At 39.1% G+C, this 16,106-nt stretch overlaps 1 protein-coding gene across 1 annotated transcript; it reads right to left on the bottom strand.

Annotated features, from left to right (window-relative positions):
- Window positions 1-11,394: 11,394 nt before the first annotated feature.
- On the bottom strand, window positions 11,395-15,832 carry LOC137817543 (putative beta-1,3-galactosyltransferase 3). Its single transcript, XM_068620830.2, is given in 8 exon segments — window positions 11,395-11,585; window positions 11,709-11,829; window positions 11,986-12,058; window positions 12,236-12,299; window positions 12,398-12,609; window positions 12,700-12,773; window positions 13,796-13,850; window positions 15,828-15,832. Coding segments are annotated over 8 exon segments (696 nt in total). The 3' UTR covers window positions 11,395-11,493.
- Window positions 15,833-16,106: the final 274 nt, after the last annotated feature.

Below are 16,106 nucleotides of genomic sequence, written 5' to 3' on the forward strand. Positions count from 1 at the left end.
GGTGCCACGTCATCACGTCCGACTACCAGGGCGGTACACAAGACCCCAGTCTTAAGCGAAGACTTGTCCAGCGAAAAGACTATAAGAGTCACGTCAATACCGATCTACGTGGCACTGGCGCAGAATTACAAACGGTTGTACTTTCTGCTTCTCTGACGCTCCACCAAACACTCCTCCCATCGTTCGACACGTGGCTTCGTCAACGGTTACCTTCAGTTAACGTTTGCGCTTCCCAAACCCATTTCGAAAAACCCTTAAACTCATTTCGCTTCACTGTTTCATCACTTTCTTTGTATTCTCAGACGCTCAAACTCTCTTCTGCAAAAAAGCTCTCAACGTTCTTCAACCTCCCGAATCACCAACATCCTTCATTACTCTTCCGATCATAAAAAGGTACTTCCTTTCCTTCTTCTGCTGGTTTTTCCTGCATTTTAACCGATTCGCATCATCCTTTAACTGTCTGGTGCATACGTTGTGGGTTGTTTTTTCCATTTCTCCTTTCTCGTAACTTAGGGCTCCGTCAACGTCACAACGAACCTACGTTCGTTCGTTTTTCACCCTTCTTTCATGATCGAGTCAGCCTCTGCGAACCCTGATCACTTTTCCTTTTCTTTTTCCTCTGCAGCTTCCGCAATGACTCGCTCAAAGATCACCCCAAATCCTCCTCCTTCATCACGAAACCCCTCCTCACAAGCACACGACCCACCGCGAGCACGTGGTGCTTCGTCTTCTCAGGCTGAGAGGCCTCCACCCTCCCGCCCCAACTTGGCTCAGGCCACTCCTCCTGTCGCCGGAGAAGCCTCTGTTCCCTCCCCAGACTTCAAAAAACTGTACCCATGGGCCACCTCGACTTTGTTGAGGGAAACATCTTCTGTAAACTCTGCTGGGGCAGTTCTGCGATTGAAGAAAGGAGACGAGCCTCACCAATCATTCCATAAGGAGCACGACGAAAAGATGACGGTGCTACCTTGCCCTCCCGACATGCCGGTGTGCGTTGATGATAAGGGGAACACCGGCGGGTTGTTCTGCCTCATCTACACGACCTTGTTCAAGAAGGTGAAACTTAGGTTTCCCTTCACTCGCTTTGAAAGGGAGCTTCTTACCGAGCTCGACATCGCCGCCGCCCAGCTCCATCCCAACAGCCGGGCGTTCGTACGGGCTTTCCAAATAATGTGCGACCACTTGGGGCTGCCAGCGTCAGTGGACGTTTTCTTATTTCTTTTCGAAGCCAAGCACCCAGGAGATCGCCTGTGGGTAAGCTTGAACGGGATTGCTGGGAGGTCGATCCTCTCTATCTTCCAGCAATCCTACAAAGACTGGAAGGGCAAATTCGTCCAGGTGCGCCCAAATGACAAGGACACTTCTCTGCTCGACGGTTTCCCCTTGAATTGGGTAAACAAGGGGAACAAAGAGTCCAAAAGCAGCTTCAGGAGGCCAAGAAGCCTTGATAGCATGGGTGCCTTGGACAGGGACCTATGCTTCTTCTGGAAGAGTGTGGCAGACGCCAACATCACCTTCCTCACCACCACACTCATCTGCTTCGAGTTCTTCGAGGACCAACTCGAAATTCGCATAGGTTAGAACTTACCTCAACGTTTAAGTTATTTCCTTGACATTATCTCTGTTAACTGTTTCTGGGCGTCTTGTGCGTTGTGCGCAAGACTTTGGTTTTATTTCCTGCACCATTTATCTGCTTTGCTGCATACTGCCTTATGCATTTATTTTCTCTCTGAGCTAACCCATGCATTTTTGCTCTATGCAGATCATATGTTGGGCCAGGGCAAGCTCGCTGAACTGAGGGCGCTCGCCCGAACCCACGGGTTGGCATCGGGTTCCCAAACCGTGCCAAACTCGGTGATGGAGATCGCCGCCGCACAGGGCCGATCGCCACCCAAAGGCCCAACTCCTCCCGATGTCCAACCCGCCAACCAACGCAAAAAGCTTGTCCTCAGGAAACCCAAGAGGAAAGCCCCGCAAGTTGTCCATGAGGAGGAAGAAGAAGATGACGAGGCGACTCAGGATGGTCTCGTCACGAAGGGGAAGAGGGTGACACCTTCTTCACCACCTGCTCCACCCCCTCTTCCAACATCAACACCACCCTCTACACCTGCTCCGCCTCCAACCTTGCCACCCCCACCAGCTCCTGCCTCACCAGTCCAAGCAATCCCTTTGGCATCTGCGCCTCCCAAAGCTGAGGCCGCTGAAGCCAACTTTTTGGAGAACCCCCCAAGCGCCTCCACGCCGTATGTAACAGCTGGAGGGGGTCCTCCATCAAACGCCTCCACCGCAAACGCTGCACCAATCGGGGATGAAGGTGCTCACCACTCACCAATTTTGATTACTGAATCCCCCACGTCGCCACCACGCCAAGAAGCACCTGTTGAGCAACCAACTCAAGAAGGTGGCGGCGAAAACCAACAGCAAACCCACCCGGTGCCTCCAACAACAAACCTCTCTCTTGAGGTCACGAGGATGTGGGAGCCTTTCTCGGCCAAACTGAAGATGATGGCGGAGGATTTCCCTGCCATTATATCTAAAGCTGTGGAGAGCTCCACCAGGAAGCTCCAGGATGACCTCTACGCCCTTCGAACTGAGAATAGCACTATAAGGAGTGAGACGGAGAAGTTATCCTGCAATCTGACACTCGCCGAGATTGAACACTCCCGAGTAGAAGATGCAATGAGCACCGAGCTCCGGGTGGCGCGCAAGGAGGCCACCGATCTCTGCCATAAGGTACAGCTCTTGGCTCAAGAGAAGATTGAGCTAGAGAGCAAGCTGGTGCCTTATCGCGTGAAAGTGGCTGACCTGGAGGCCTTGATCAAAGCTGATGCCGCCAAGGTAAAGAAACTCGAACAAAGGTCAGCCGATCGGGAGGTCTTCCTGGGGACGGTGGAAAAAGAAAGGGACGACACCATGGCGAAACTTGCTGAAGCCAACAAAGAAAAGGGGAAGATCGCCGCTGAATTGGGCCAGGTGCAGGCAAAATCCAAGAAGGTTGCTGAAGACCTTCTTCAAGCTCAGGAATCCATCGAAAAACTTAAGAAGCAAGCTGAAGAGCTGGAGCACCAGAACGAGGGGGTGAAGAAACAAACTGCAGAACTCAAGAAACAGATCGAAGAACTTAATCTGAGTTCTGCCCAAATTCTTGCTGCTGGATTCGAGGCCGCACGGGAACAGTTTGCCTACTTGTTCCCCGATCTGGATCTTAGCATGGTGTCCCTCAACAACGAGGTGGTGGATGGGAAAGTTGTTCCCGTTGAAGACTGATCAATTCCCTCCATCCACTACCTTTATGCTTTCTCTTTGCATATAATTGTAATAAACTTTATATTTTCCTGTACATGTGCCTTGAATCTGATAATTTCTTAAATGACAAAGTCTTTGTATTTTCTCTTATAACTTCCTTGGCTGCTTTAACTTTCCTTGCACAATTTGCTTCAAGAAATTAACTTAGCGATTTCGTAGGCACGATCTTATACTTAACTGCTTCGAACCACTTTGATTTCGAATAACAATCACTCTAACAACTTGTAATCTCAAGATAATGAACCTTAGCGTAAAATCACTCTTCAAACAACGAACTTCAACTCAACTAATGGCTTAAGACATCGCTTCACCCGATCTGCTTCATCAAAACGGGTCTTCAACTTTCTTGCCACTGCTTGAACCTTTCCTAGTCGCCAAAGACTCTTGGCGATATCAGCTTCTTTCTGGCTTCATACCTTGCCATTGTTCCTTTATCTGGGGGTAGAGGCGCCTTTCAGATCCTTCTCTACCTTCCTGAACTTCAGAACAACAAACCGGGTGACTAGGCGTTCTCTTCGAACCTACCTTAGCCACCCTCCAAACCTCTTCCACCCTTTACACCATACCTGAACTCGTTCGAGACGAGAAGGATTTTATCTAGCCTGAACTCGCTCATCGGCGAGAAGGTCTTTAACTCGCCTGAACTCGCTCATCGGCGAGAAGGTCTTTAAACTCGCCTGAACTCGCTCATAGGCGAGAAGGTCTTTAAATTGTGCCTCTACATTGCCGCATACAATTTTCCACCAAGATTGCACAAAAACCATATCTTCACTTGTTCACAAATTTTGTTACCAAGGCCAAAAAAGCCAATCCACCGAACTAGGCTAAACCAAAATCCAACCAAGATCAATTCCTTTTGCAACCAAACTTTTCACACCTCATTTTTGATGCATTTGTGACAATTCCCCACAAAGATTACAGAAAAACCATAACTTCACTTATTCACCAATTTTGCTACCAAAGCAAAAAACCCAATCCACCGAACTTGGCTAAGCCAAAACCCAACCAAGATCAATTCCTTTTGCAATCAAACTTTTCACACCTCATTTTTGATGCATTTGTGACAATTCCCCACCAAGATTGCACAAAAACCATAACTTCACTTATTGACCAATTTTGGTACCAAGGCAAAAAAAGCCAATCCATCGAACTTGGCTAAGCCAAAAACCAACCAACATCAATTCCTTATGCAACCAAACTTTTCACACCTCATTTTTGATGCATTTGTTACGATTCCCCACCAAGATTGCAAAAAAACCATATCGTCACTTATTCACAAATTTTGCTACCAAGGCAAAAAAAGCCAATCCACCGAACTTGGCTAAGCCAAAATCCAACCAAGATCAATTCCTTTTGCAACCAAACTTTTCACACCTCATTTTGGATGCATTTGTGACAATTCCCCACCAAGATTGCAGAATAACCATAACTTCACTTATTCACCAATTTTGCTACCAAAGCAAAAAACCCAATCCACCGAACTTGGCTAAGCCAAAACCCAACCAAGATCAATTCCTTTTGCAACCAAACTTTTCACACCTCATTTTTGATGCATTTGTGACAATTCCCCACCAAGATTGCACAAAAACTATAACTTCACTTATTCACCAATTTTGTTACCAAAGCAAAAAAAGCCAATCCACCAAACTTGGCTAAGCCAAAACCCAACCAAGATCAATTCCTTTTGCAAGCAAACTTTTCACACCTCATTTTTTATGCATTTATGACAATTCCCCAACAAGATTGCACAAAAACCATATCTTCACTTATTCACCAATTTCGCTACGAAGGCAAAAAAAACCAATCCACCGAACTTTGCTAAGCCAAAACCCAACCAAGATCAATTCCTTTTGCAACCAAAATTTTCACACCTTATTTTTTATGCATCTGTGACAATTCCCCACCAAGATTGCACAAAAACCCTAACTTCACTTTTTGACCAATTTTGCTACCAAGGGAAAAAAAGCCAATCCACCGAACTTTGCTAAGCCAAAACCCAACCAAGATCAATTCCTTTTGCACCCAAACTTCTCACACCTCATTTTTTATGCATTTGTGACAATTCCCCACCAAGATTGCAGAAAAACCATAACTTCACATATTCACCAATTTTGCTACCAAAGCAAAAAACCCAATCCACAGAACTTGGCTAAGCCAAAACTCAACCAAGATCAATTCCTTTTGCATCCAAACTTTTAACACTTCATTTTTGTTGCATTTGTGACAATTCCCCACCAAGATTGTACAAAAACAATAACTTCACTTTTTCACCAGTTTTTTTACCAAGGCAAAAAAACCCAATCGACTGAACTTGGCTAAGCCAAAACCCAAGTAAGATCAATTCCTTTTGCAAGCTAACTTTTCACACCTTATTTTTTTTGCATTTGTGACAATTCCCCAACAAGATTGCACATAAACCATAACTTCACATATTCACCAATTTTGCTATCAAGGCAAAAAAAACCAATCCACCGAGCTTGGCTAAGCGAAAACCCAACCAAGATCAATTCCTTTTGCAACCAAACTTTTCACACCTCATTTTTTATGTATTTGTGAAAATTCCCCACCAAGATTGCACAAAAACCATAACTTCTCTTATAAACCAAATTTTCTACCAAGGCAAAAAAAGCCATTCCACCTTACTTGGCTAAGCCAAAACCCAACCAAGATCAATTCCTTTTGCAACCAAACTTTTCACACCTCATTTTTGATGCATTTGTGACTATTCCCCACCAACATTGCACAAAAACCAAAACTTCACTTCTTCACCAATTTTGTTACCAAGGCAAAAAAACCCAATCCACCGAACTTTCCTAAGCCAAAACCCAACAAAGATCAATTCCTTTTGCAAGCAAACTTTTCACACCTCATTTTTTATGCATTTGTGACAATTCCGCAACAAGATTGCACAAAAACCATATCTTCACTTATTCACCAATTTTGCTACCAAGGGAAAAAAAGCAAATCCACCGAACATGGCTAAGCCAAAACCCAACCAAGATCAATTCCTTTTGCAACAAAACTTTTCAGACCTCATTTTCGATGCATTTGTGACAATTCCCCAACAAGATTGCACAAAAACCATAACTTCACTTATTCACCAATTTTGCTACCAAGGCAAAAAACCCAATCCACAGAACTTGGCTAAGCCAAAACCCAACCAAGATCAATTCTTTTGCAACCAAACTTTCACACCTCATTTTTATTGCATTTGTGACAATTCCCCACCAAGATTGCACAAAAACCATAACTTCACTTATTCACCAATTTTGTTACCAAGGCAAAAAAAGCCATTCCACCGAACTTGGCTAAGCCAAAACCCAACCAAGATCAATTCCTTTTGCAAGCAAAGTTTTCACACCTCATTTTTTATGCATTTGTGACAATTCCGCAACAAGATTGCACAAAAACCATATCTTCACTTATTCACCAATTTTGCTACGAAGGCAAAAAACCCAATCCACCGAACTTGGCTAAGCCAAAACCCAACCAAGATTAATTCCTTTTGCAATCAAACTTTTCACACCTCATTTTTGATGCATTTGTGATAATGCCCTTCAAGATTGCACAAAAACCATAACTTCACTTATTAACCAATTTTCGTTCCAAGGCAAAAAAAGCCAATCCACCGAACTTGGCTAAGACAAAACCCAACCAAGATCAATTCCTTTTGCAACCAAACTTTTCACACCTCACTTTTAAGGCATTTGTGACAATTCCCCACCAAGAATGCACAAAAACATAATTTCACTTATTCACCAAATTTGCTACTAAGGCAAAAAAATCCAATCCACCGAACTTGGCTAAGCCAAAACCCAACCAAGATCAATTCCTTTTGTAACCAAACTTTTCACACCTAAATTTTGATGCATTTGTGACAATTTCCCACCAAGATTGCAGAAAAATCATAACTTCACTTATTCACCAATTTTGCTACCAAGGCAAAAAAAAAGGCAATCTACTGAACTTGGCTAAGTGAAAACCCAACCAAGATCAATTCCTTTTGCAACCAAAATTTTCACACCTCATTTTTTATGCATTTGTTACAATTTTCCACCAAGATTGCACAAAAACCATAACTTCACTTATTCACCAATTTTGGTACCAAGGCAAAAAAAGCCAATTCATCGAACTTGGCTAAGCCAAATACCAACCAACATCAATTCCTTATGCAACCAAACTTTTCACACCTCATTTTTGATGCATTTGTTACGATTCCCCACCAAGATTGCAAAAAAACCATAACTTCACTTGTCCACCAATTTTGCTACCAAAGGAAAAAACCCAATCCACCGAACTTGGCTAAGCCAAAGCCCAACCAAGATCAATTGCTTTTGCAATCAAACTTTTCACACCTCATTTTTGATGCATTTGTGACAATTCCCCACCAAGATTGCACCAAAACCATAACTTCACTTATTCACCAATTTTGGTACCAAGGCAAAAAAAGCCAATCCATCGAACTTGGCTAAGCCAAAAACTAACCAACATCAATTCCTTATGCAACCAAACTTTTCACACCTCATTTTTGATGCATTTGTTACGATTCCCCACCAAGATTGCAAAAAAACCATATCGTCACTTATTCACAAATTTTGGTACCAAGGCAAAAAAAGCCAATCCACCGAACTTGGCTAAGCCAAAATCCAACCAAGATCAATTCCTTTTGCAACCAAACTTTTCACACCTCATTTTTGATGCATTTGTGACAATTCCCCACCAAGATTGTAGAATAACCATAACTTCACTTATTCACCAATTTTGCTACCAAAGCAAAAAACCCAATCCACTGAACTTGGCTAAGCCAAAACCCAACCAAGATCAATTCCTTTTGCAACCAAACTTCACACCTCATTTTTGATGCATTTGTGACAATTCCCCACCAAGATTGCACAAAAACCATAACTTCACTTATTCACCAATTTTGTTACCAAAGCAAAAAAAGCCAATCCACCAAACTTGGCTAAGCCAAAACCCAACCAAGATCAATTCCTTTTGCAACCAAACTTTTCACACCTCATTTTTTATGCATTTGTGACAATTCCCCAACAAGATTGCACAAAAACCATATCTTCACTTATTCACCAATTTCGCTACGAAGGAAAAAAAAACCAATCCACCGAACTTTGCTAAGCCAAAACCCAACCAAGATCAATTCCTTTTGCACCCAAACTTTTCACACCTCATTTTTTATGCATTTGTGACAATTCCCCACCAAGATTGCAGAAAAACCATAACTTCACATATTCACCAATTTTGCTACCAAAGCAAAAAACCCAATCCACCGAACTTGGCTAAGCCAAAACCCAACCAAGATCAATTCCTTTTGCATCCAAACTTTTAACACCTCATTTTTATTGCATTTGTGACAATTCCCCACCAAGATTGCACAAAAACCATAACTTCACTTATTCACCAATTTTTTTACCAAGGCAAAAAAACCCAGTCGACTGAACTTGGCTAAGCCAAAACCCAACTAAGATCAATTCCTTTTGCAAGCTAACTTTTCACACCTTATTTTTTTTGCATTTGTCACAATTCCCCAACAAGATTGCACATAAACCATAACTTCACTTATTCACCAATTTTGCTATCAAGGCAAAAAAAAACCAATCCACCGAGCTTGGCTAAGCCAAAACCCAACCAAGATCAATTCCTTTTGCAACCAAACTTTTCACACCTCATTTTTTATGCATTTGTGAGAATTCCCCACCAAGATTGCACAAAAACCATAACTTCACTTATAAACCAAATTATCTACCAAGGCAAAAAAAGCCATTCCACCGAACTTGGCTAAGCCAAAACCCAACCAAGATCAATTCCTTTTGCAACCAAACTTTTCACACCTCATTTTTGATGCATTTGTGACTATTCCCCACCAAGATTGCACAAAAATCAAAACTTCACTTCTTCACCAATTTTGTTACCAAGGCAAAAAAACCCAATGCACCGAACTTTGCTAAGCCAAAACCCAACCAAGATCAATTCCTTTTGCAAGCAAACTTTTCACACCTCATTTTTTATGCATTTGTGACAATTTCGCAACAAGATTGCACAAAAACCATATCTTCACTTATTCACCAATTTTGCTACCAAGGCATAAAACCCAATCCACCGAACTTGGCTAAGCCAAAACCCAACGAAGATCAATTCTTTTGCAACCAAACTTTTCACACCTCATTTTTGTTGCATTTGTGACAATTCCCCACCAAGATTGCACAAAAACCATAACTTCACTTATTCACCAATTTTTGTTACCAAGGCAAAAAAAGCCATTCCACCGAACTTGGCTAAGCCAAAACCCAACCAAGATCAATTCCTTTTGCAAGAAAACTTTTCACACCTCATTTTTGATGCATTTGTGACTATTCCCCACCAAGATTCCACAAAAACCATAACTTCACTTACTCACCAATTTTGTTACCAAGGCAAAAAAACCCAATCCACCGAACATGGCTAAGCCAAAACCCAAACAAGATCAATTCCTTTTGCAAGCAAACTTGTCACACCTCATTTTTGATGCATTTGTGACAATTCCCCAACAAGATTGCAAATAAACCATAACTTCACTTATTCACCAATATTGCTACCAATGCAAAAAAAGTCACTCCACCAAATTGGACTAAGCCAAAACCCAACCAAGATCAATTCCTTTAGCAACCAAACTTTTCACACCTCATTTTTGATGCATTGGCGAAAGTTCCCCACCGAGATTGCACAAAAACCGTAACTTCACTTATTCACCAATCTTGCTACCAAGAAAAAAAAAGCCAAACCACCGAAGTTGACTAAGCCAAAACCCAACCAAGATCAATTCCTTTTGCAACCAAACTTTTCACACCTCATTTTTTATGCATTTGTGACAATTCCCCACCAACATTGCCCAAAAACCATAACTTCACTTATTCACCAATTTTGCTGCTAAGGCAAAAAACCCAACCCACCGAACTTGGCTTAGCCAAAACCCAACCAACACTACAAGAAAAAATGGTTTTAACGAGGGTTTATTTTTACATTATCCAGGGTTAAAACCTCCATTAAGTCATTTACCCAGGGTTGTAGTTTCCCCCGCTAAATCATCTCTGGGGAATGTGTTCCCAAGGTTTTTTTAAACCTCAGGAAAAGCCTTTCAAAATACCATGGGTTTCAAAACCTCCGTAAAATACCATGGGTTTCAAAACCTCCGTAAAATACCATGGATTTCAAAACCTCCGTAAAATACCATGGGTTTCAAAACCTCCGTAGAATACCATGGGTTTCAAAACCTCCGTAAAATACCATGGGTTTAAAAACCTCCGTAAAATACCATAGGTTTTAAAACCTCCGTAAAATACCATGAGTTTCAAAACCTTCGTAAAATACCATGGGTTTCAAAACGTCCATAAAATGTTTTAGAACCTCCTTAAAAAATACCATAGGTTTCAAAATTATGAAATTTGTTTTTTTTTTATTCATTTACCATTTAGGCATTCATGTGTTTTTTAAACCACAATTATTTACATCTATTGTATTTATTTATCTATGTTTGTTAAAGTATTTTTTTTTTCAATAAATAAAAGAAATAATTTGGACCAAGTTTTATCTTCAACAATATCTTAGGATGAAGATTAAGCAAAGATAAATTAGTGTTTAGCAAGCACTAAGGAAATGACTTTTCTATGTAAATTAGTACAATAAATAGTTATAATTGTTATAACATTTACAACTTTTAATTATAACTGAAAAAAAATAGTTATAACTAAAACTTAAAAATATTATATTGTTTTTGTATAAAACTGAAAAGAAGATTGCGGCTGAGATAAATTCTTAAGGAATGAATTCTGTGAATTGTAAAATTGTGCAGGATTGGAATGCTAATAGAAATGGTAAGGTTGAGCAATATAAAAAAAATAAAAAATAAAAAAGACAATAAAGAAATGCCTTGAAAACTGGTTCAACTTGTTTCTAAATAAAAAAAATTACAGCAGATAGCTTCTCCAATATTAAATACAAAAAAGATAACTGAGTGGTTGATGCTATAGAAGTTGGAGAAGGCATAGACAAACTATGAAGCTACGAAAAATTGAGAAAAAGTAGAAGAGATACATGAATTTTCAAGCTCTGGATACCATGATAAAATTAAAATAAAAAGAGTACATGTTTACAACCATTTCATAAAAAGAGTAGAAGGATAAAAAAAAATGATCCTCACTTTTGAGAAAGAACTGGCCCAGATTTCATGCATCCAATGTACACCCGTTGTTTTGATCGGTGTCTCACTAGAGTTTGTCCTAGTGTTGCTGAAAAAGGAGTGAATAGTACAAAACAAGAATCCATGTGGAACAGTTTAAAGAATCCTACAATATTAATCACAAACACCTCAAGCAAGGTTAGTTTATGAGAAATTGAGAAAGCTTAAATACCTATATTTACATGAACATCGTCATCAACTTTGATATAGAAGTCAGCATCCCATAAGTTAACAGCAGTAGCAAAGTAGGTCTTTGTCTTTGCTGACAATTCAAGGTATCCTTCAACATGATCCTGCAGAATCAAAGCACTCAGATTTGTTGCATTTCTTTTAATTTTACCTTTAAATAAATGAATTCATGCTATTTTGTCAAGTGATTATTCAAGTAGAGACCAAATAAGTGAAGGGAGATTGGGGCAAAAATGCAGTAAGACAAATAGGACCATTACCAGTCTCAGAAAATCTCCATGCTTCTTATCTTCTGCTTCAATAGCTCTGTCTAGGATACCCCCTGATGTGGCACTGGTGAAAGAAAGGAAAAACCAAAAAGCTCAAGTTACAATTAATTCAATATATGACTAACGGATGAACCGCACGTTATTTCTATCAATTAATATATGATACAAGTTGGATGCATAAAGACAATAAAACGATGGTATTTATGCTATATAATCGTTGAAAAAGAGTTGAGGTATGCACCTATGACCAATTACAAATCGGATGATAATGCCCTTCTCTTCCTCTAGCTTCTTTCTTTTCTCACCTATTTACCGTTTTATCACAAGAACACATTATAAGAAAAAGTACTAACAAAAAATAATTGGGAAGAAAGAAAGGATGAAAAATAATGCAATTATGAACCTTGTGGCATCCATGTCTCACGAATTGAGTCTCTTCTTTTTCTGTTGCTGAAAGCAGTGTTGATTCCTACTACCATTAGGTACCTACTCCTACCAGATGATTCACTCATCTTGATATCTTCTGGTACTGGAGCACCACTTCGTATAGACTCCTGAGCTGCCTTTGCAGCTGCTAATTCCAACTCCAAGTTTGAAATTGTCTAATCAAGGGTTCTACATTCCATTCCATGCAGTTACACATTTTTAGTATAAAAGCAACAACAAAATAAAATTACTACAAATGGTAAGATAAGTATAACTTACTGTATGGCATTTTGTGTCTTGAAAGCCTCTTTATAGATGCCTTTAGTTTCACGTTTCACTTCCTTCTCTTGCAACTAAGGGAGACAAGCACACAAACACAGGAATTTCAAAGGATGATTTACATCATAGCCGAAACATTTAATTGAAACTATGTAGTGCCTTTGATAACTACCACGTAATTATTAAAACTGATCAAGCAGGGAGGAAATGTAACAAATGCTTAGAATTCTTGAATTACAATCCTCTGAAACTACATTCAATTTTTCAGCTTCCACAGCTGTTGTCCTTCCAAGTCCTTTAGGTTCAGGAATAGTCCATATCCAGCTATACATTTAAATTTCTTATAAGCAAAGCACCACAATAACTGTGTAACAAAGTACCGCAGTAGGTACATAAACATGATGCATTATTGTCAAATCAGAATCTGAAAAGAAATTAATGTCAAGTTGTTATAGAAACTATGAACGTTGAATTAAATTTCTTTAGTGACCACACTTTCATTGATCCTTCATGAGTCTATTATGATGTGCAAATAGATGCAATTAAAAATACTAAAGCACCCCCAAATATGTTGGACCATCGCTATTTAATAACAAGGCAGATCCCAAAATAAAAGGTCCATTTCCACCAACTTGTAAATATAAAAATAAGTACTTCAGTTGCAACTACCCAGTCTCTTTTTCATAACCATGCTCTTCTCCCTGTTTAATTTAAAAGAATTATGGCCTAAATCATAGAAAAGTTAATACCAGTTGCTACTTTGCCCTCAAACTACCAGTTAGAATTTTTCGTATGACAACTGAACAGGCACACATATGCTGTGAACTGTAATAAAAGACCATTATTTTCAGCGTATCTGTAAATTAACAAAGGCATGTTACCACAATGAACCAAAGCATAATTTCTTTTCAAGAGCCGAAACATGTTGGAAGGGTTCTGAAACTTAGGGGGTAATGGTTTCCAAGCATGCAGGCATTCACAAGGCATGTTAAAACCGGTATAATTTTCTTATGTAGTTAAGAAGGGATAAAAAAGTGCATAAGATGCCATAAATTTCATACACTTCCACACAAAAGTCAGGTACCACACCACATACATGATTTCTGAATGAATAATGATGTGCATGGAAATTAAACTGAATTAGATAAAACCTAGAACTGAAGCGGAGAACCAGGCAGGGTCACGTTCGCGGGCGGCGCGGAGGTCGGTGATAGCTGCTGACCGAAGGGAGGAATCAGAGGAGAATGCGTTGAGGAAGAGGTCGCAAGAGCGGCATTGACGACGGAGGTTGCGATATTTTCGGCGAGGAGAAGCTCCGGCTATGACTTGGCGTCAGCGACGAGGAGAAAGAACGAGAATGTGAAAAGACAAAGATGTAGATGAGATAAAATGAGAAGGTTGAGAGTTTCTCCAAGAACCGATTCTGTGGTGGAGCAAAGGCGGAAAGAGCTTCTCTGGAGCAGCAAATGAAGAATGGGTTTTGTGACTTTTTTTATGGAAGTGTGGCTTAGCAGATGTAGTGAGTATGTGGTGGAAAACTAAGTGTATAAGGAAGATAAAAAAAATTAATTATATTTATTTAGGGATATTTAGGGAGGTTTTAGAAAACCTCAGTAATTACTGAGGTTTTAGAAACCTCAGGTATTTTACTGAGATTTGTACGAAAAATCTTAGTAATTTAACAATTAAAAAATATTTATTTATTAAATTTATATTTGAATTATATTAATATTTTTCTAAATAATTTTTGTTAAAATAATATTTTTAGTGATAAAAATACTAGTTTTTCTTATAGTAAATTTTTAAGAAAAATATCTATATAAAATAAATAAATAATTAATTAATTTTAATAAACTTATTTTGCAGAATTTTTAAAATAAATTTTTGTAAATATTAACTAAGATTAAAAAAATCTCTCTTATTTTACGGAAGTTTTAAAATAAACTTTAGAAATTAATGAAGGTTAAAAAAACCTCCGTTATCTTTGTGGAGGTTTTAAAATAAACCTTTGTAAATTAACGAAGGTTAAAAAAACTTTCGTTAATTTGCGAAGGTTTTAAAATAAACCTTTGAAAATTAACGAAGGTTAAAAAAATCTCCGTTATTTTGTTGAGGTTTTAGAATAAACCTTTGGAATTTAACTAAGGTTAAAAAACCTCCATTATTTTGTTGAGGTTTTAGAAAAAAACCTTCATTAGTTAAATCAATTCCTAAGGTTATATTAACCTCCGCTAAATAACCTCCATTAAAACCTTTTTTTCTTGTAGTGCAAGATGAATTCCTTTTGCAACCAAACTTTTCACACCTCATTTTTTATGCATTTATGACAATTCCCCACCAAGATTGCACCAAAACCCTAACTTCACTTATTCACCAATTTTGCTACCAAGGCAAAAAAAGCCAATCCACCGAACTTGGCTAACCCAAAACCCAACCAAGATCATTTCCTTTTGCAACCAAACTTTTCACACCTCATTTTGTATGCATTTGTGACAATTCCCCACTAAGATTGCACAAAAACCATAACATCACTTATTCACCAATTTTGCTACCAAGGCAAAAAAAGCCAATCCACCGAACTTGTCTAAGTCAAAACCCAACTAAGATCAATTCCTTTTGCAACCAAGATCTTAGTTTTTATGCATTTGTGACAATTCCCCACCAAGATTGCACAAAAACCATAACTTCACTTATTCACCATTTTTGTTACCAAGGCAAAAAAAGCCAATCCACCGAACTTTGCTAATCCAAAACCCAACCAAGATCAATTCCTTTTGCAATCAAAATTTTCACACCTCATATTTGATGCATTTGTGATAATTCCCTACCAAGATTGCACAAAAATCATAACTTCATTTATTCACCTATTTTGCTACCAAGGCAAAAAAAAGCCAATCCACCGCAGTTGACTAAGCCAAAACCCAACCAAGATCAATTCCTTTTGCAACCATACATTTCACACCTCATTTTTTATGCATTTGTCACAATTACCCACCAAGATTGCACAAAAACCATAACTTCACGTATTCACCAATTTTGCTACCAAGGCAAAAAAAGCCAATCCACCGAAGTTGACTAAGCCAAAACCCAACCAAGATCATTTCCTTTTGCAACGAAACTTTTCACACCTCATTTTTGATGCACTTGTGACAATTGCGCACCAGGATTGCACAAAGACCATAACTTCACTTATTCACCAATATTGTTACCAATGCAAAAAAAAAGCCAATCCACCGAACATGGCTAAGCCAAAACCCAACAAAGTTTAATTCCTTTTGCAACAAAACTTTTCACACCTCATTTTTGATGCATTTGTGACAATTCCCCACCAAGATTGCACAAAAACGATAACTTCACTTATTCACCAATTTTCCTACCAAGGCAAAAAAAGCCAATCCACCGAACTT

The sequence above is a fragment of the Phaseolus vulgaris genome, chromosome 7 (assembly GCF_051622355.1).
Source record: "Phaseolus vulgaris cultivar YP4 chromosome 7, ASM5162235v1, whole genome shotgun sequence".
Lineage (NCBI taxonomy): Eukaryota > Viridiplantae > Streptophyta > Magnoliopsida > Fabales > Fabaceae > Phaseolus > Phaseolus vulgaris.